Source organism: Hirundo rustica, chromosome 1, assembly GCF_015227805.2.
Source record: "Hirundo rustica isolate bHirRus1 chromosome 1, bHirRus1.pri.v3, whole genome shotgun sequence".
Taxonomy (NCBI): Eukaryota; Metazoa; Chordata; class Aves; order Passeriformes; family Hirundinidae; genus Hirundo; species Hirundo rustica.
The window spans coordinates 138,060,084-138,080,238 of record NC_053450.1 but is presented as its reverse complement, the minus strand read 5'-3'; the positions used below and the strand labels follow the sequence as shown (position 1 = coordinate 138,080,238).

The 20,155-nt window shown below is 51.0% G+C and overlaps 2 protein-coding genes across 2 annotated transcripts; both read right to left on the bottom strand.

Annotated features, from left to right (window-relative positions):
* Nucleotides 1-4,588: 4,588 nt before the first annotated feature.
* On the bottom strand, nucleotides 4,589-14,837 carry BMI1 (BMI1 proto-oncogene, polycomb ring finger). Its single transcript, XM_040066452.1, has 10 exons — nucleotides 14,262-14,837; nucleotides 9,088-9,221; nucleotides 8,575-8,671; nucleotides 7,788-7,843; nucleotides 7,615-7,665; nucleotides 7,244-7,352; nucleotides 7,114-7,159; nucleotides 6,472-6,570; nucleotides 6,051-6,131; nucleotides 4,589-5,965 (listed from the first exon to the last, which is right to left on the bottom strand). The coding sequence occupies exons 2-10, from the start codon at nucleotides 9,197-9,199 to the stop codon at nucleotides 5,636-5,638; spliced, it is 981 nt and encodes a 326-aa protein (XP_039922386.1). The 5' UTR covers nucleotides 9,200-9,221; nucleotides 14,262-14,837; the 3' UTR covers nucleotides 4,589-5,635.
* A 1,359-nt stretch (nucleotides 14,838-16,196) lies between these two features.
* COMMD3 (COMM domain containing 3) lies at nucleotides 16,197-19,748 on the bottom strand. Its single transcript, XM_040066464.2, has 8 exons — nucleotides 19,600-19,748; nucleotides 18,620-18,731; nucleotides 18,452-18,515; nucleotides 18,328-18,362; nucleotides 17,954-18,014; nucleotides 17,813-17,869; nucleotides 17,648-17,707; nucleotides 16,197-16,586 (listed from the first exon to the last, which is right to left on the bottom strand). Exons 1-8 carry the CDS (start codon nucleotides 19,730-19,732, stop codon nucleotides 16,527-16,529), a joined length of 582 nt encoding a protein of 193 aa, XP_039922398.1. The 5' UTR covers nucleotides 19,733-19,748; the 3' UTR covers nucleotides 16,197-16,526.
* Between the last annotated feature and the right edge of the window lie 407 nt (nucleotides 19,749-20,155).

Sequence of the window (20,155 nt, the reverse complement as noted above, 5' to 3'; positions counted from 1 at the left end):
ACGGGGAAGGCATCTGCCTGTCCCCGACGAAAGGAACGTACAGCCCTTTGTCTCTCTAGACGAGGTGCGATATTCAGCTGCGGCCCACGAAAACAGATACGCCAAATGGCTACCGCGACCTCCTCCTATCCCTCGGGGAGGTGGGCTCGCCCCGAGGCCCCACCGTGCCCCGAGAAGGGCTGGTGCCGGCCGGCCCCAGCGGGTGGCCGTGTGCTTGCGGCAGGGCGGACACGCAGGACACGACCGCGGCGCCCCGCAGCTGGAAAACCCGGAACGCTCCCGTCCCGCTGCGCACATCCCCAAATGTCCGGGCTGGCTGGAGCACCCGAAGGACCAGGAGGCGGGGAAAGGCAGACCGAACGCAGGACGGTGCGAAGCCTGCGGCGCCTCAGCGGAGGGCGGCCGCGGCCGGGGGTGCTGCCCGCCAGGCGTACCCGACGCCCACCGGCCGGACCGGGCACGACTCGAGAGCCGCCCAAGGCGCGACGGTGAGCCCGCCGCGGCCGCCGGCGGAGGCCGATGGGGCGCGGCCCGCGGGCGGCGGGCGCGGCGCGGAGCGGCCGGCGGGTCCCTCCGCGGGTCCCGCTCCGCGCGGCCCCGTTCGAATCTGGCGGCGCGGGGGAAGTTCCGCGGGCGCGAGAGGTGCGCAGGCGCAAGATGGCCTCTGCCCGGGCGCGGGGGGCGCGGAGCGGGGCGGCCCGCCCGCGGAGGGGCGGCCGGCGGGGGCCCGCCCGCGCCCGCGGCACCGGCGGCGCCTAGCGCCACGTTTTCCACGCCGGCCGGAGAAGCCGCGTTCCCGCCGGCGCGGGCAAAGCGGAGAGAATCGCGGCAGAACCGCAGCTCCCGGCTGGGCTCGCGGGGCGGGCAGCGGCCGCCCGTCCGGCGGCGGAGGGGCCCGCGGGCTCCTCGCACCCCTGGGGCAGCGCCCGCCTCCGGCGCTGCCACTCTCGGCCTTTCCGTGACTGCCGCTGTCTTGCCCGTCGCGGCCGCGGCTTCGTGTCAGCGAGCGCGGATGGAAGTCCCGCTCCCTGCCCAACCCCGGCAGGAAAGCCTCCTTTGCCGTGGGTGTTACGTGTCCTTCGTACTCTACCCGTTACCGACATCGATGATTTTTTTTTTTTTTTTCTTTAACCCACATAATGGCTGTTAAATAAATAAAAATATCCCATCCCTAAAGACGGCGAGACCGAGAACTGCCTGGTCCACACCGGGCTTTATAAGTTTTTCTGTTCTTCTGGCAGGACTCCTCTGTCGCGGGGAAAGCGAGTGAAGGAGCCAGAGTTGGAAAAAATCCTCGCTGCCAGAACCCTTGCCGTCCTTGAGTTAATAAAACACAAATCAGCCGTGAGTCGGAGCTCCCGCAACGGGGCAACGACGTTGCGCCGCGGAAAGCGGAGATCCGCAGCCCCTGGGAGGTGAGGGCAGGTTCTTCTCCAGGCGTCCTCCGGGTAGGAGACGGGCAGAAAAGATGAAAAATAAACTGTTTAGAGTAAAATAAAGGAAATCCGTTTCAAGTACCCAGAGTAGGAGCAAGAACGTTAAAAATTAACAGCGGAAACAGGAAACACTTATCTGAGTAAACACTGTCTCAGAATTTCACCGTTTTAAAATTAGGAGGGCGCGAGGTGCTCGGCGGGGCCGCCGCCACCCTCCTCCCGCTGCGGTGCCTGCGGCGGGGGCCGCTGCCGACCGCCCCGTTCCGGGGCCAGAAAGCGGAGCCCGGCCCGACGAGACGACCCGATCCTCGTCAGCCAGTTTGGTGGCAAAGATCGGAACTGCAGGAGTTTCTGCGTGGTGAGAGATGAACAGTCCAGAAGTGATGTTTGGAAGGCAGGAGCACTCTGCCGCCGGGGCTAAGGAACCGGCGGTTCGGGGCCGCGGCGAAGGAAAGAGGCGCAGGGTTGGCGGAGGCGGAAGGAAGGAGAGTTCAACGCGGTACCGACCGTGAGAGGACTTGCTTCGGCCGCGCTTTGAAAATCCCCAGCGAAACGAGCGGCTCCTGGGACAGCGGTGCGGCGGCGGAGGTGACGGCGGTGACCCGGCGGCCGCGGCCGGAGGACCAAAGGCATCGCCTCGTCGGGAAGGGCGCCCGCCTCTGCCTCTGCCGCTGCCTCCGCCGTCGGGTTTCTGTGCCCCCCATCTTTCGAAAATCGGGGAGCGTCGTTTTCTCACGGCGTTTCCTGGGGCTCCCCCGATGCTGCCCGGGTCCCCGGCGCCGCGGCGGTGCCACCCGCCGCTTCCCTCTCCTGCCCACGGGACGCTGCCGGTGTCGGAAATTTGCCGGCGGTACCCGCCCGCCAGCCTCGGTTTTCCTGGAAGTCATGGGCGCAGGTTGTTGCGAGAAATGGTCAGTGCTGGAGGACAACCATCTCGGCTCAGCAAGCTCGTCATACTCTTCTTTCTCTCCCTGCATATTTCTGCATTCCGTCTCCCTGTTTCTTTCTATCCGTCTTCTCCAGAAGCCTACGGAGCTTTTCATGCTCCCTCTCTGTTGCTTTCCCCGGGGCTGGATCCCCATTCGTGCCGGACACAAAAGCGCTGCTTGGAGCTGCAGGCAGCTGAACCGGGGCGGAAAATTTGGTCGGACGAAGGCAGAAAAACATCCTTTTCCAGCCGGCACAGACCACTCCCGCCTCTGTCCTTGACCAGATTGCTTGTTGAGCAAGCTCAGGAAAACGCAGCAGACTTTGCCTTTATCCCTCCATCTATATAAATGCGACGTCGGATAATGAAAAAATTCCCTTTACATGTATCGAGCGGGGATTTCTTTTCCATCAGGGAGAATGTAGGTACATGTGAAGGGAAAACCTGTCACTATGTACATGCAAAGGAAAATACTGTGAAACCGGGAAGGCTGACACAGCAGCTTCACAAGTAGAGCACCAAGATGCTATCTTAGGTCGTCCTCCCAGTTGTGCTTAGCAGCATATACGCATCGCGGCACCATCTGCGCAGGGCCAGCAGCAAATCAAGAGTTTCTCATGGCAGCACAAACATCCTCGGCGGCTTTTGCACCTCGGCAAGAGAGCTACTAGAGCGTTTGTTCTTGTTCAGACAGGAGATGTCAAATTGGGAGATGTCGAAAATACTCTAAAAGCTTAGTAAATGTCGAAGGGAAATATCCAACTCCTGTTTCACTGCCGAGGGCTTCACGGGTACTCCACAAAGACCGAGAATAGCTCCGTATTGATGCTAGATGTAGTGATTAACTGCTTTTTTGAGTAAAATTAAGCACATTTTGATCAGTGTGCTAACGTACAAGCCTCTGCAGCAGGTTAAGTGCTGGTTTTTGGGCGAAATAATTCAACCAGTACAGTGAATCACTCATGTAGCTGAGGGAATTGTGCCAAGACGGACATTCAGTCGCATTGAGAGGTATCTTTATATTAAAACGTATTTAGTTCTACTGAAGCTTTAAAAAGTAATCCAGGGCAGCACAGGCAGAACATGGCACTCGCCCTCACAAAAATCAAGTTCTTCCCTTCCCGGACAGTGCAGTTTAACAGGGGCTAAGTTCAAACAGATAGGAGGTAAAACCTGTGGCTGACTGGGATGTGAGGATGCACCATTTGCTTATTTTCAAGAATAAATCAGGGTCAAATAAAGAACAGCAAATGTTTTCTAGACAGGCAACCAAAACAAATCACTACAATTTCTAAGTGAGTTTTTACCCACTCCCCCTTTGTTATTTTAGTATGTTATACTGTAGTGTTCACTAAAATCTTTGGTACACACAGAAATACTTCCCATGAGAACAAGATGTTTGTCCTTTAACACCACATTATCAACAGAGGTAATTTGCTACTTTTCAATGAATTATCCCTTTTATTTATTTCTTTGATCAGCTATAAAGGAAAGTTATTAGTGTATATAAAACTGAAGTTTTTACTGTTGAAATTGAACTGTACATGTTTACTACAGGAAAAAATATCAACTCTTGTTTAACAAGACATATACATCAATAATCAATAACCTTGTGGAGGATTTGCAATCACTTGGTCTATAAAAACAAGCAGGACAAGTAACAGCAATTTATATGCAAAAGTAATGATTTAATGACTATAAGCAAGACAAAGCAATAAGAATTGTGCTTCTTTTGCAGACTGGAGACAATGAAATGTTTAACTACAATTTTTCCGTACAAACATGAAACAATATCCATATAGAATAAACACCCTCACAAATGTATAACTGATGGGTGATGAGCACACACAAAGTTCGACCAAAGCAAAGCACAAACTGAAAAGTGTTCTGGGCTGTTCATATTTTATGGTGGAAAAGTTCCTCCTATTGAAAAAACCCCACCCTTAGAAGCCTCTAATAAAATGCACCTACTTGCAGGCCATTAAAGAGAAGGCATTCTCCACAATTTATTGGAAATATTAAAGTACCAGTTAAATTTTAATGACGTTAGTACTGTACCATATACATATATATTAAAACAAATTTAGATAAAATGCCTTCATCCAGCCACTTGCTGGTTCCTTAAAATTTGTATCAAATAGTTTATGGCTTCTATAATGATTCCATGTGCTTTTAAAAACACAGTCCCACCACACCAAATAATAAAAAGGTAATCAAACAGGTCTAAAACTTCCACGTCCCTTGATTTCTTTTTTCTCACTATATCACTTCAAGATTTGGTAAAATAAAAATACTCCGCTTGGAAGGAAAAAAAAAGACAAAGCAAGTAAAATCCTTTTAAGATTGCCAATTGCCTCCAGGTTATCAGAGACTTGAATGTGCTTTCCCAATACTGTAGCTCTCACACACAACGTGTTTCTTGCAGTATGAGCAAAGCCCAAACAGGCGGCATCTGCAAGGGTCGAACCAGTTTAGAAATTTAACAACCATATCATGAGTGCATGAAACACAATATTTTCTTTATAGTATTTATAAATATATCATACAATACTGTTTCCTGTTATGTCATATACCAATATGGCATTGTACAATAAGCATAATGCCATCTGATTCTTACAAAAGCGAATCATTTAAACAAGTCAGTAAATAAAACGGTAATACCCGCTTTTAGGCATACAGATTGTAAAACTGAAGTTTACTTTTCTTTTGATCGGTTCTGCGCAGCAACAGAGAAGTAAAGGATGCAACATAAGAATCAAAATGGCTAATACGCAAAAATTGTTATTCACAGTGACATGGCTACATATATGCATTTTTCTATGCATATTCTTTCAATTTTGTTGGATTTCAAGATGAAAAAGCACTTGCTTTCTACAGGTTCACAAAACAGTATAAGAACAATAACAATCGAAGAGAACGCAATGGAGGAGTTACTCTGGATTAACAAACTACTTCCCAGGATTTGTATCGACTTCTGGAGACTCCTGGCTCCAGGTGATGGGGACAGAAACAACTCCACATCATTCAAAACAGGTGAAGGTGTAACTTTTGTTTGCTTCCCAGTCCTCTGAAAACAATTTACACTTCAAACTTGCGTTTCCATTAACGTCCATCCTGAATGTCACCTAGTCCGCCTTTTATAGCCAAGTTCAGTGTTACTACAAAAGAAAGCAATTTGGATGATAGTCACATGGATTAGCATCTATAAAGCTGTAATGGCATGGAAAGATCTATATAAAGGAGGGGTGAGGGTGGTAGCCTGGCTGGCACATCAACCAGATGAAGTGGCTGAGGAGCCATTTATTGATGTTTTCCGAGCTCTGTTGGTAAAGGAGGACTGGTGGTTGCTGCTGGGGCTGCTGCTGGTGCCATTCATGGTGCTGGAGATGTGGGGGAACTGGGGGTGAGGAGACTGGACTGGTGTGCTGGGGCTGGGCAAACAGGAGGAGGTGGAGGGGATGCCTCCTGCTGGGCTGCTCGCCTTGTCGCTCCCAGAGTCACTTTCCAGCTCCCCGCTATTATTCAAGCCTTCCCTCTGGTGACTGATCTTCATCCTCTTGCAAGTAGGTCGGACACGGTATTTCAAGGGCAGAGGCCCATTCTGCAAAGCAAAAGGGAGACCTTGGTAAGTGCCCTGCCCAGGCCATGACCAGCGCCCTCCTGGGAGGCACACTAGAAATACTCACCCGCCTCCAGGTATAGATGTAGGCAATATCCATTAGGGTGTAATAGTCCTTCAGAGGCTCCTCTTCATACATCACATCGATCTGTTCAAGACACGAACCCTTGCATTAAGGAGCATCCGGGCATTTACCCCCAGCACATGACCGCTCTGAGGTAAAAATAGCCTCACTGTCACAGATATCACAAACACATCAAGGTGCAATTTCTTAATACTTTGGTATTTACAGCACTAAAAAAATTACAGAGTCACTGAACTCTACAGACAGGTATTTTAAAAACAAACCAAATAACGTACAGCACACGCCAGAAACATGTGGCTGTTACCACTTGCAGAGACTCGCTGTAATGAGAAAATGAGTCCTACCAAAAGACACCCCAAAAAACCCAAACAAACAAAAAACCCCACTCTTTCCACAAGGGTACCTGGAAAGTGTTAGGTATATCCATCTTACTCCGAAGGAACTTTCTTAGATGCATCACTGTCATTGCTGCTGGGCAGCGCAAGTATCTTTTGTCATTCACCTAGTGGCATAGTTAAGAAAATCAGTCAACTGAGAACCAGCATTACTCCCACCGATGTTGTATTCCAGTGATTCATGCTGAAAAAAGTGCACCTCACTAAATTATGAACTGTAACACAACAATGCCTGCTGTCTTAGAGGGCACATCAGAAATAAGCGGCAAATTACAGTTCTAGAGAAAGTAATTTAAAATTGTAACTAAATATATATGTAAATATTTGTACTATATTTAATATAATTTTAGGGCACATATACCATACATATTATTTTTAATAAATTATGAAATAATTTTCCCAAACTTTGACCAAAAAAAATCAGATGCTGCTTTAAAAATAATACTGCAGGTATTTTTAATTTTAAAAAGTTGCCTGCATATACAGCTGTATGAAAATGTTTTACCTCTTCTGTACTTAGTGCCACAATAGGAGTTGTGTCTCCTTTGTTCTAGACACACATACCTACATATTTTTCTTAGATACAGACCTGCCCCAAAGTTGTGTGTGTGTGTGCTATGTTTCCTCTGGAGTAAAGGAAAGTTATTTACCTCTTCCTTTGATTTTTCTTTCTCCTTATTTCCTTTTCGCTCCAGTCTGTGAGAAGAAATTACACAATTACAGCAAATAATAAATACAGGTAAACAAGTAAACATAAAATTTTGCCATTCTGGAACTTGCCTATTCTGGTCAAAGAATTCAATGGATAAGCTTATTATCTCGTCGTCTGTTATAATTCTTTTGTCTTCATCAGCCACTTCTCCCCTGTCTTCATTAGAGCCATTGGCAGCTGCACAGAAATTTCCACAATAATTTACATTTTGAAATTCAAATCAGGAAGAATTGCAATTCTCAGTAACAAGAAAAAAACTCTTCACAGTTAAGATAATGAATGAAAGCTACCTGACTGTTAAAACAATAAACTTTTATTATGCTGACTTCACTTCTTAAAATTCTGTGACAGTAATACATCACTTGTAAGTTAAGAAGGAAACAGTAAAACATCTAGCTCAATGCGACACATATTAAAGTTGTGAACAAGAAGCTTTTACCATCAGCCGACGGATGAGCAGCATAAAAATCCCTTCTTCTTTTCATTTCATCTAGATGGAAAAGCATATATTTTTCTTTTAGTAATTACTCTGTAACTCACGGTACTGATAAAGAATAGTGGCTCTGGCTTTGTTTTTCTTCTCTTAATAAAATACCTGATTTAACTACTTACTTTTGAAAAGGCCTGGTACTAGCTTGTATACAATATCTTGGAGAGTTTTATCCGACCTGAAAAATAACAACCCCACAACATAAAATTAAGCAGATGAAGCGATTTTTTAATCCAAATGGCGGCACCTCACTTATCAACTTTCACAACAATGAGGCATCTTCTAAAAAGTGGGAGGCCAGTCTTGAAAAATTGACTTACATGACTTTGTAATCAAACTAACCCTGCTCTAAATACCACTCTGAACCAAAACTTATCTATGTTACCACAACTGAAAAAGACCTCCCTCAGACCGAAGAAAGGCCTTAAAAAACTACATGTCCTCCCTACAAAGTAAAGAGGGCAAAATGCAGTGCTGACAACAAAATCATTTCTGAAAGGCAAGTGATATTTTAAAGGCTTTTGCCTCTTCGTTTGGAAAGTTGCAGCGGGAGTTTTCATGACTAGGAGCTGTGGTTGGAGTGATGCATGTCTTGGAGATACCGAAAGTAGAGGCAAGAACTGTCGGGGTGGTAGAGGAGAATGGAGGAGAGGGAAGAGGCATCAATGATTGGTGCATGCTAAAATAGACCAACAAAAACTTTCTGTCTCACATATAGAGAGGCATCTTCGGTTTCAATCAGTGAAGAAACTCCAAAGAGAGCACATACACACAAGGTAGTTTGTAAATTGACAAGCTCTTTCAGACTTAAATTGCAGATGAAGAGATAACATTGACACCGACTACCGCTGGTCTCCCCACATAAAACAAAACGAGAGATGCAGAGTGCACTTTGCAACTTTCTCCTACCTTATATTCAAAAGCGGTCGAGTTTTGTGAACTTGGACATCGCAGATAGGACAATACTTGCTGGTCTCCAAGTAACGCACGATACAGGTCTTACAGACTGTAAGTCAAACATCACAGGCTTTTAGTGATGCTCCTAGGTGCCGCTCAGATATGCATAGATAAAGGTGCGATTTTCTAAACCATGCAAGCTAGAGCAAATCGTCCATTGTCAGCAACACGCTGCTTAAGCTAAACAACTACCCAAATAAGCTGCAATTACCATGAAAAGGAGACGCTTATAGTACATATATTATTACTTTAACAAAGACCGTAGGGCCGTCCTCAGAAAATCTGCACCGCGCCTGGAACACCTACTTCCCCTCCCGTCGGGGAGGAGGAGGGCGTCGGTCCCGAGCCCCTCGGGGGGGGTTTGGGCTTGGGAGGAATTTTTTTTTTTTTTCGTGTGTTTTCCCGGGATGCCGGGAAAGGAGGGAAGCGACGGGGGAAAACCGCGGAGCGCCCGGTCGTACTTACAGGAGTGGAGGCACTCTATGATGGTTGTTGCATCAATGAAGTACCCGCCGCAGAGCACGCACATGAGATGGGGGTTTAGCTCGGTTATTTTGATTCTGGTTGTTCGGTGCATTTTGGCGTGGCGAGGAGCGGCTCTGAAAGACACACACACACAGAGGACCGGTCAGCGGAGACGAGCGCGGCGGAGTCCCAGGTGCCGCGGTCCGGCGCATCCCCTTCCCCCGTGCATCGCATCGCATCCCCCGGCGCAGAGGAAGACCAAGCGCGGAAGACGAAGGCGGCGGCGGCGCGAGGCCGGGCGGCGGGCGGCGGGCGAGGGCAGGTCCCGAGGCCGGCGGGGCGTCCCCGCACCGCACCGCCCCGAGTCGGCCTGGGCGCAGCCCCGCGGAGGAGCGGCGGTTCCGCGGCACCCACCGCGCCGTTCCCCGGCGGGCACGGGCTGTTCCCGCGGCGCGGCCGGCTCGGGCGGCTCGGCGGCGATGCGGCGGGGAGCTCCGGGGGAGGCACGGCGGGCACCGGGCTGCCGGCGAGCAGCACAAAGGGGAACCAGCGCCTCCCGGTGCGGCTGCCCTGGCATTTCCGGAGCGCGGGGAGGGGCGGCGGGGGGAGGGACGGAGAGGGGGGGACACACGCACCTCGGAGCGGGGCCGGGCACCGGGGCGGCGGGGCCGGCCCGCCGGGGGGGTCCGGGCGGCTGCCGCTGCGGCTCGGTGCCGATCCGGATCTGCTCCGCTCTCCGAGGGGGTTGCTATAGCAACTTACACTTACACTTGGCATCCTGCCACCGCTGGGAACACACGAGAGCCGGGCGGGGGGCGGCCGGGGGGGCGGGCCGGGCCGGGCCGGGCCGGGCCAGGGGGTGGGACGCGGGGCCCGGGGGCTGGCGGAGGGGGTGGAGGAGCCGAGGAGCCCGCGGGGGTCTGGGAGCCCGGCCGCGAAGGGAGGGGAGGGGGAGGGCGGGAGCGGCCCGGGCGGGGTCGGGTGCCACAACCCGGAGGGTGCCCGGGCGCGGTGCGGGGCCGCGGGGGCGGCCCCGGGCTTTGGGGGTCTCAGCCTGGCGGAGGCGAGTGCCAGAGGCTCCTCCCGAGCCTCGGCCATTTCGGATCCTCTCAGGGGCCTCTCTCCACGTCGACTCGGTGCGAGGAGCTGGTCTGAGATAGCTCCTCTCCCCCTCCGCTCCCTCCCTCCGGCGAGCAGGACCGCGTCGCGCTCCCGGGGACCGAGCCCCCTGCACCGCCAGTGGGGTGCCGAGCTCCAGCTCCCGCTCCACCGCGCCGGCATCCCCGCTCCCTCCTTCTCTGCTTTCCTCACTTTTCTCTTTCCTACCTTTCTCTCACCCCCAGCTCTTTCTCTTTCTTTCCTTCTCCCACCTTTTGACGCTCGTTTGAAAATCATCCCGCGGACGAGGCAAGCGCGGTGCAAAGTTTTGCAAAAGGTGTAAAGAGATTTGCATCACCAGAATAAGGTGCTTGGAAGGGAGAAAACAAGTATCCGGATCCTTGAGTAGCCCCCCTTTTCAGCAATAAAGCACACCAAGAAGGGGGGAAAAGCCCAAACCGACTTTAAACGGTACATTAGTGACAACATGCGAAGGACCATGTGACCAGATCATTCCTAAAGCTAAATCAACACCTTGTCAACACAATGCAGAGACAAGAGTGAAAAACAAATGTCATTTTCATAGTCTGAAACCCATAAAACCCCATCGGATGCACTGGCACCAACGCGAGACGCATACGCGCTGTTTAAAATGAGAGGGAGTAACAGATAAAGGGAAAAGCACACGGAAGGAAAATAGCCCTGTCAGCCACGTCAACTGTAGAGCAAATTATTTTCTGTCGACCAGATCCTGAAAAATGTAATGAAACAACGTTGCTCCAGTCCAAGCTATTAATTTCCCCAGGTCAGTGCTCCCAGCACACCAGCCCCTGTTCTTGGTCCCCCCTCCTCCCGAGGCACAGCTTGCGAGCCACCTCTCACCGCAGCACCGTATGCTCAAGATGGGAGCAGCCCCTCGCAAACTTCTATGTTAGGCAGCGGGGGGACCAAAAAAAAAAAAAAAAAAAAAAAAGGCATCACACTAAGCTTCCTAAAAGCTTTGAACGTCAGCCAAACTGACCAGAACAGGGGTACAATATTCGTCAGAAGTGTACACAGCGCCAACGAGCGACCCCGACCAGGAAACTTCTCTTGCTGCTGCAGGAGAACCCTCGAGTGAACAGCAGATAAAACTCCTCAACATCAAGCCATAGCCAGCCAGCACAAAGAAAAGCAAAGTTCCAGAAGCACCAAGCCAGACCAGGTCCCCAAAGCTGTTCCCAGCACCGTGCGGAAAAGCAAGACCCCGGCTGCATTGTACTGCGGTTTAAATGTCGCTTCCAGGGTCCCTGACCCTCCGCTTCTTCCTTTTAAACTGATACCGAGGTTTTGCTTTTCCCAGAAAAGGCAGAGACGGAGTTTCTGCATGCCTTTCTGAAGAACCCAGCACCCTGACATCGGCGGCTCTGGAGTCCCCTTAGGTACCTGCACATGGACAGGCTACTTTCATGGTCCTGTGTTTTATTTGTTCAAGTCGCTACCTTATAATTCATAAATATCTAAACAAAAACAAAAAAAAAAACACCCAAAAAAACCACCACACACACACAAAAAAAACCCACAAAAAAACCACCACCACCACCAAACCCCAACAGTGACCGAGGTCACACAAGTCGGCTGACCGAAAATTCCTTCCCAGCCCTGACAGACTGGGACAAACCTTTCAAGACATTAACGCGTTTATTTCACGCAGGCATAGCTTCTTCCTAAATGGAGGGGGATTAAATTCAACCGTGAAACCTGTTTTGTCGAAGCACTCCCTAAATGCGGATTATTTATTGCCCAAAGTTAAAACATTTTCAACGTACTATGAGCTATCTTGAAAATTAGTGATTTTCCCCAGCAAGCTGAACCAGGCACCTAATTTCTCCCCAAAAGCCACCCGCACAGGCACACGCGTGTCTGTGCCTGCGGGGATGTAACATGAACGCAGCACATTTTACTACAGCAGCCTGAGTTTAATATCTCGGTACGAGGGAAAACCTTTCAGATGTTTTTTCTGCTCCTGCTGATCGCACAGTGAATGCCAACACTTCACAGAAATACAAACAGCCTCTTAGCCAGGACAATATATATTTACACACTGACACATGGAACAACCTAACGTAAAATATATGTGGATAATACCTACTAGAAGTAAACACTGCCAGCCAACCGATTATACAGAGGCCTTAAACAAGTTATGTCAAAATGAAGAAAAACAGAAGTACATTCTCCTGCTAAGAATCAGCAACATTATTAAAAATCCATAAAGGCAATAAGCTATCAAACCTTGCTCGACAGGTCTCTAACAGAAGATACATACATAAAAAATAGAATCATCACTTGGATAGGTTTGTGTACTTTGAACCCATCTCCTCTCTGAAAACTCTCATAAGGAATAAAGAAGCCTTCATTCTACATCTTCACCCATTATCAGCCAGAGCCACTTGTACTATCGAGCCTGTTATTACCCTTTCGCTTAAGAATGGCCGCATATGTTTTAAAGGAGAGGACAGTAGCTCTTTCAGAGGAGGCACACGAACCTCAAGTATCTCTGCGTAACTCACTGCAGCGAGAAGAGACCTGAATATTGGCAACAGAGTGCAAAAGGACCACCGTCTCTTAAATCGCCTCCCTGGGACTAGGCATAGAACACAATCTATCTACTTTTAAAAATAAACTAAAATGTTAATTTTGTAATATCTAAGCGATCAGGTAGGTCAAGACTTCGTGTCTCTGGCAAAGTGCAACACAAGCCTCAGTTTCCAGGACGGGCTGCACAGAGTCACTCAAAGTAGTTTTACTGGACTGTGCTAAACGTCCCTGGTCTTAGGGACAGTCCCATAACAGAAGGTGCTCTCACCACTACAGACTACGCAAAAAAATTTCTTTTAGCGCCAAGCTTGCAAAAGGGCACAGATGCCCAGGTTTTCTTCGACTTTTCTGGAGAGTAGAGGAGTGAACCAAAGTTTTCAGAGGCTGAAAAGTTACTGCCTCACTTTTATGGAAATGCGACTTTTTTCCTGCTTATTTTCACCTGATTATTTGCAAATGTTTACAGCAAACACACAGAAACATCCCGCTTTATATACTGCCAAGGCCATTCAATTATAAAAACACAACACCAACAACTTTCAAGTGCTGCCCATAAGCAGCACGAGGAGCCCACTCGTGACATCTTTAAGATCTGACAAAGGATTTCATGTAAATTTACCCTTCCCGGGCTCAGGGGGAAAAAAAAAAATACCAACCAGAGAAAAGAAATTCACACACACCACCCCCCCTCCGCGTCCCGCAGACACATCACCTTTGCTCCAAAGGCTCCAGCAAACCGCTCGCCCCAGCTCCCCAAGACCGCGTTAAAAGTGCTATCCTTACCCCCCAAAAAAGTTAATTCTCGGCGTCGACCACCCCTTGCCTCTCCCAGTAGGCACAAACCCCTAAAGTTCAGCATTTAGAGCAGAAATGTAAGAGGAGACATTGGAAACAACTGAGAACCGCCATCTTACAACCCATCCAATTTCACAGAAGTACTTGTCCAACTTAAGTTAATAACATTTTCTGCTGGGTGCCCCGGCGCCTAACAACCCCCCCATGAGGATCGCTACCCCCCGCTGGCTCCGTCCCTATAAAATGGGTGCGTTATCTGACATTTTAACCCCCCCCAGACACATTTCTTTCGAGGAGGACTGAAACCACTTGACCCAGGCAGCTCCAGATTTCACGAACGTCCCTGTTTAATCAAAATCTGCCTTTAAACAAAGGGCGCTCGGGCCGGGCTGGCAGCAGGGTCGGGAAATATAAATATTCTCCTCGGGGGCCATGTGCACAGAAAGGTTTTAGGGGGCGTCTGGAGAAAGAAAGGAACTAAAATTTGCAAATGTGGGTGCGTAACGCGAGCGAGTGCACAGGCTGCTGCTGCTGCGTGTCTGTATGTGTGTGTGTGGCTAGAGCAGCCTGTCAGCGCTTTTCCCATACGGAGAGCTCGGGGGACACCTAGGCGCCCCTTTGCAGCCCCCAAACCGGCCGAAAACCGCCGCCGAGCCCCCTTCGCCCCCCGCCCTTGGTAAGACGACACCTCGCTTCATACGTACCCGGAAAACGGAGCCGGTGGGTGATGATCGGAGCGGCCAAAAAAGACAATGAAAGTTAAAAGTCGTTCAGCAGAAAATGAATGTGAGCCAAGCGGCCATCTTGAAATGAACTGCAGACGCTGTCAATTGCAATAAGCTTATTGCCGCCGCCGCCGCTGCGCTCCGCTCATTTTAGTTACAGAACGCCCGGGTCTCCTCCGCTCCTCGCGGGCCCTTCTCGCTCGCTCCCTCGCTCTCTCGCTCCCTCCGAGTTGGCCGCCCGGGCGGCTCAGGCGCTGGGAGCGCACAGTCTCCCCGGTCCGGATGGGTCCTCTCTCCACCAGCCCATTGTCTCTCCCTCTGCCCCCCGCTCCGCCTCGCGGCCTCTCTCGCGTTCCTTCTTTTATTATTATTGTTATTATTACGAGTATTATTGTTGTTGTTATTTCATAGTTGGTGGCGGGGACCCGGGGAGGGAAGGAGGGCGGGCGGGCGGGCGGGCGGGAGGAGGGCGGAGGAGGGAAGAATGCAACGCTGAAGGCACACAGTGGAAACTGACACCGTCCCCAAAATGGCTCGGAGTTCGCCCGCCCCGCCAGCGTCACGTGGGGCGCCTCATTCCTTAAGGGCGGCCTGGGAATTAGCGGCGCTGCCGCCGGGGCCCGGCAGCCTCCCCGTGACCCAATCCCGCAACCCGGCCGCCTCCTCCCCCTCCGCCTCCCCCCTCCCTCCTTCTCTCCCTCCCTCCCCTCCCCCGCCCGCCACCCCCTCCCTTCCCTCCCTCCCCTCCCCCCGGCCCTGCACGCGCTCGCCCGCGCGCCGCCGATGCCTCCTTTTCCTCCTTTTCCTCACCGCCCGCCCCGACCCCCGGCCCCGCTCCGCGGCTCCCGCCCGCCGCAGCCCCAGCGCCTCCTGCGCTCCTTCTCCGCGCTCGCTCCGCCCGCGCCGCGGCTCTCCTTCAGCCGCTGCCCTCCCCGCTCTCGCCCCGCGGCCCCCGCCCCGCCCGGCGCTGCCCTTCCCATCCTCCCCGCGCCGCAGCCCCACAGCCCGCGCGCCCGCCGGCCCCACGCGGCACGCTGCCCCCCGCAGCCCCCGTCTCCCTCCGCGCACTTGTTGCGCGCTCCCGCCCCCGGCCGCCCCGCGCGCCCCGTCCCGCCGCCGCGGGGACCCGCGCCGCGGCCTCGCGCCTCCGCCACCGCGTGCGCGCTGCCGCGCGTCCCTGGCCCCGCCGCGCCCGCCCGAGGCCGCGCGGAGCTGGGGCGTCGAGGCGTCGCGTCCCCTCCAGGGCCGCGCCGAAGCTTTTCCGCCCCGAGCGGCGGCGGCAGCGGGCGTCGCGGGGACCCCCGGTGCCTCCGCACCCCGCGGGTGGGACGGGCGGCCGCCGGAGCGGGGAGGGAGGGAACCGGGGTAACCCTCGCGGTGCTCGCCTCCGGCGAGGATAAGACGCCGCCCGCCGCTCGAGCGCGGAGGAGCGGAGAGGAAAAAGCCCCGCTCCGCGGAGAGGGGTCGGCCGCCTCCGCGCATCCTCCGCGGGGGCCCCGCTCCCTCGCCGGCAGGTGCGGACGGACCGCGCCTCGGAGCACCCCTCCGCACCTGCCGGCGGGAGCGAGCGGCTCCGCGGAGACCAGCGGTGCCGGGCACGGCCCGAGGCGAGCGGGAGATGCTGGAGCAGCCGCGCCGTCGAGCCGGAGCCGCCATCCGGCTCCGCTCCGTTCCGCGGATTCTGCCGCCTTTCCGTGAGGCGCCGCGGGTCCACAGGATTAAACCGAAGCCTTTCTTGCCTCCCGCGCGGGGTCCAGCTTTTCGTCGTAGGAGAGATGTAAAGTCGGCTGCAAATGACAAAGCGCGGCGGGCGATTTAGCAAACGCGCCGCAGCCGCGGCGCGGGAAGAAGGCGCTTTTGCCTCAATGAGCTGATCTATCGTTTAGCATCTTACTTTTAAGTACAGCTAATTCATCCATAGAAATTGCACAACAGGCGAAAATAAACTTTTATTAGATCACAGAGGAAAAAAAAAAAAAAGCAGTGACAGTTGTAAAAATGTACAAAATAAGACAGAAGGAATACGTTGATGACACGACAGTTCAGCAAATACTTAACAGGAGTTAATTAAAAAAAAATAACATGAGCAAGGAATACCCAGTGCAGGTATAAAAAAGTTGTTTCACTTAATTCACAACCAAGGACTTAAAAAAATCCTAGTTTGCATCAAGAGATGAAAGACATTTGTCATTTAGGAGACACTTAGGAGGGGGAGTGCTTCAGCAGGCTGATAACTTCCTTCAGTCACATCTGAGTTGCTCGTTCTAGACTTTTTGCAGCATCTTTTAGCTTTCCCACTAAGTCCTAAGAGATGAAAGAGAGTCTTAGAATAAGCATATCTTTAAGAGCTCAGCCATAAGAATGGAATATTTTTTATACAGAGATGCAAGTGAAACTAGCACCTTGTAGCACAAAGTGTTGCAACTGATGAACAATACAAGCAAATAATTAAATAGCTCTGTATTTTACAATGTAGCCAGAAAAGTGGGAACTGAAGGAAAACACTTTTTAAAATGTACTTTCTCCTAAAATAGATCATCATTATTAACATGTAGATTTTACTGATATTGCCACAATGGCTAATGCTGACATTTGCTTCAGGCTTTGAAGTACTACATGGATTTCTAGAACACTGAAAATATTTTGAAAGCAATTTTGTACTAGGACCATTCTCCAGCCAAAGCACATCAGATTTCACTATGCCAGCAAACCAACTAGAAACACTCATTACTGACAAAAGGACAACTTTGGAGACACATTTAAAAAGAGGAGGTTTAGCCTCAAGTTTTAATATCTTGCTTTTCCTCTCCCACCAAGCCCTCTTCTCGATCTTCCACAGTTTGGTCACTTCCAAGCATTACAATACCTCTATTGTTCAGTTACACATTTAAATCGCTAAACAAAGATCAACGTTTGTTTCAGGACATTTCTTACATGTCATTAACACCACTGAAGAGCCTTCAGTTCCTTCTCTATTTTTAATCATGACACATTTAAATCACTGAACCAGCTTCTTTAATCACTTCTCTAAGCACTGGGAAATCAGGGTTTCAGAAAAGAGTGAGTTTCCTCCCACATCTACATATGGATTACGGTTATGAAAACAGACAAAATATTTATGCACGTATGTAAAACACTCCCCACGCAACTAAATTCAGCTACTTTGCAACTTTATTTGAAAAGACAGTAAAAATATACTTGGATAACTTTTATGGAAAATTCTTTTACACTCCCTGTACTGGATTTTTTTTTTTTTTTTTTTTTAAGTAATAGTGTATATATGTTTTCATTTTGATTGGCAAGTTGTTAAAAACATGTACATCCACAATTGGGGCTAAGCATAGGAAGATGAAGGAAACAAGTACCTGTAATTGCTCCATTGTACAACTAAAACTAACATCTGGGCATGAACTTGAATCACTGTTCTGAAGGGGGAAAAAAAAAAAGCAAAGAAACAGCAATTTTTTTTTTATTTAAAAAATATAATAAAATTGCATTTTTTTTCTTTGAGGGAGCTGGGAGTACAGTACCTCTACGTTTAAAGTCACCAAATAGGAAGGCTGATAAGTTTTATGGAGTTGATTGTTCTAAATGAAAAACAAAGAACATATAAAAAAGCCACATCTCAGCATTAAAAAGACTAAAGAAACACCTTGATCTGTTAAAATTACCTTGATCTGATATTCCAAGCGCCAAGACACATCAGTTATATGGAGAGGAGATCTGCCTATGCTGAAAGACACAACAGTTACAAGTTCCCTATGCTAAAAGAAAAGGTCATTTTCTCAAGCTGTCCATCAATGAAGAATTTTTTCATGATCTTGGTAATGTTTCTTGGGAAGCTCTAAAAGCTTATTTTAGAGTAGAATTCCAAATGAAGAAAAGTTTCAACAGCTGTTTTCTAGAGTTTGTTAAAAATGCACTTTATTTTTTTATTGGAACAATATGACTTACTTTAATCATCTAAAGTATGCAGAAGTGTTTTCCAGGACAGTTTCAAACTTACTGTAAGTGAAACCATGTCTCCACTGAGTGATTGACCTACCTTCCCAATAGGATTTCCAATGCATCCTTGTTTTTCTGGAGCAAGAGGAAAAAAAAAAATTTACTAGGTTCAATAAATTCCTATGAAAGGAGAAAAATTAATATGTTAAAACTGGTTTAAAAACCTGATATTCGGTGCAAAATTGTTCTATTCTCTCTTTATCCAGTTTGCAGTCTTCCAGGCATGTGCTACAGGGAAAAAGAATTTATTAGTTTTCTGTTCACATTAACTCAGCAGTACACTTTTAAGTAACAACCGCTTGAAAAATGGTGTAGCTTCTAAGTATGAGTACCTTATAGCAGATATGTCAGCTTTCTGTTTCCCTGCCTCCAGAATACATGTTGCAGCCGCAGCATGGCAATGTTTTAATACTGTAGGGTCAATATCTTTCAGGTCTGGATCGTCTAAAATAAATGAATTACTGATGACACACTTATTTGCCAAACCCCAGCACACGGTACCAAAGGCTGCTGCCTGCCCTTTGAACGCTACCTTCCCCACAAAAATTTCAAAATGAAACACGTTTGGTGTTTCAGAGCAAAAGGACAGAGCAAGCAGGCAAGGTGCGAGGAGGTGGAGGAGAAGGTGAGGGGCTGGCGGACCGGCTGGGGCTGGCCGTACCAGGCGGGGCTGCGCGGCGCTGAGCGCCCCGCCGCCTCCACATCTCCTTCCTATTAAAAAAAAAAAAAAAAAAAAAAAAAAAAAAAAAAAAAAAAAAAAAAAAGAGAGAGAGAGAGAGAGAGAAAGAAATAAAGAAAAAAAGAAAAGGAAAGCCTCCGTTTCCTCTGCGAGCCCCGTCCGCGATCCACAGCAGCCTCTTCACGGCGAGGAGCGGGACTGGGGCCACCGGCCGGGAGTGGCACCGGGGCGGCCGGCACCGGCGGCTCCCTCCGTCCGCGGCGGCGGAGTCATTAACACCGCAAATTAATTGCACGGCCGCGCACCCTCGAGCTGCCGCAGGACGCGTCCACGAGCGAAGCCTCCCGCAGGGTCGCAGCGCAGCGGGAACACCGCCTGCTTAGCCCAGCCCGCGGACACGAACGCGCGGAGGGACCCTTCCCCCCCCCCCCCCCGCTATTTTGAACGGGTCGGAGTTTTAACGGAGCGGGCGCGCATTAGCGATGACACCCCGCGCAGCGGCACCCTGGAGCCGTCCGCGGGCAGGAGCCGCTCCGGCGCGGGCGCGCGAGCGCATCCGCGGGGGCGGACGGAGCCCCGCGCCCGCCCGCGCGCTCCGCTCCGCGGCGCGGCCCGCCCCGCCCCGCGCCTTACCCAGCCCGGCCCGCGGGTCATCCAGGAGGCTGCGGAAGGCGGCGCGGAGGAGGGCGGCGAAGGGGCGGCGGGGGAAGCGGCGGGGGTCGCCCAGCAGCCGCCACCCGCCCTGCGCGTACGGCGACAGCTCCATTGTGGGCGCCGTGACCTTCGACACGCGCCCACGTGACGCGCGCGCAGCTGATCGCGGGCGCGAGGCGGGGCCGCCGCGGGGCGGGCGGGGCGCGAGGCGCCGGTGCCGGTGCGCGGCCGCGGAGCCCCGCGCCCTCCGCGCCCCCCCCCGCCGTCCTCCCCACGCGTGTCCCGAGGGTCGCCCCTCGCTCCTTGGGGCTTGGAGCGGGAGGCGATGCTGTTTTCGTGGGAGATGCGCCGCAAAGGCGTGTTTTGGGGTGTAATTAGCTCGTAATGAATCGTAAAACTGTTCGCATCTCATGAAATCCCCAAAGCGCTTGTATCTCAGTAGATGTCTGACGTGCGCGTGTTCGCCCAAAAATGTGTTGCCGGCCATCTCCAGTCCTCAGGAACAGACCCTTATCCCTTCCTTACAGGGGATCAT

Excerpts from the sequence above, each read along its gene's own strand:
- BMI1 (XM_040066452.1), bottom strand. The coding sequence starts at position 9,199 with ATGCACCGAACAACCAGAATCAAAATAACCGAGCTAAACCCCCATCTC. Across the intron at positions 8,672-9,087 it reads CATAGAGTGCCTCCACTCCT|TCTGTAAGACCTGTATCGTG; the intron begins GTAAGTACGACC and ends TTTGACTTACAG. Across the intron at positions 7,160-7,243 it reads GAATTCTTTGACCAGAATAG|ACTGGAGCGAAAAGGAAATA; the intron begins GCAAGTTCCAGA and ends TTCTTCTCACAG.
- COMMD3 (XM_040066464.2), bottom strand. The coding sequence starts at position 19,732 with ATGGAGCTGTCGCCGTACGCGCAGGGCGGGTGGCGGCTGCTGGGCGAC. Across the intron at positions 18,363-18,451 it reads AATTTTGCACCGAATATCAG|AAAAACAAGGATGCATTGGA; the intron begins GTTTTTAAACCA and ends CTCTTGCTCCAG. Across the intron at positions 16,587-17,647 it reads GTACAATGGAGCAATTACAG|GACTTAGTGGGAAAGCTAAA; the intron begins GTACTTGTTTCC and ends TTCATCTCTTAG.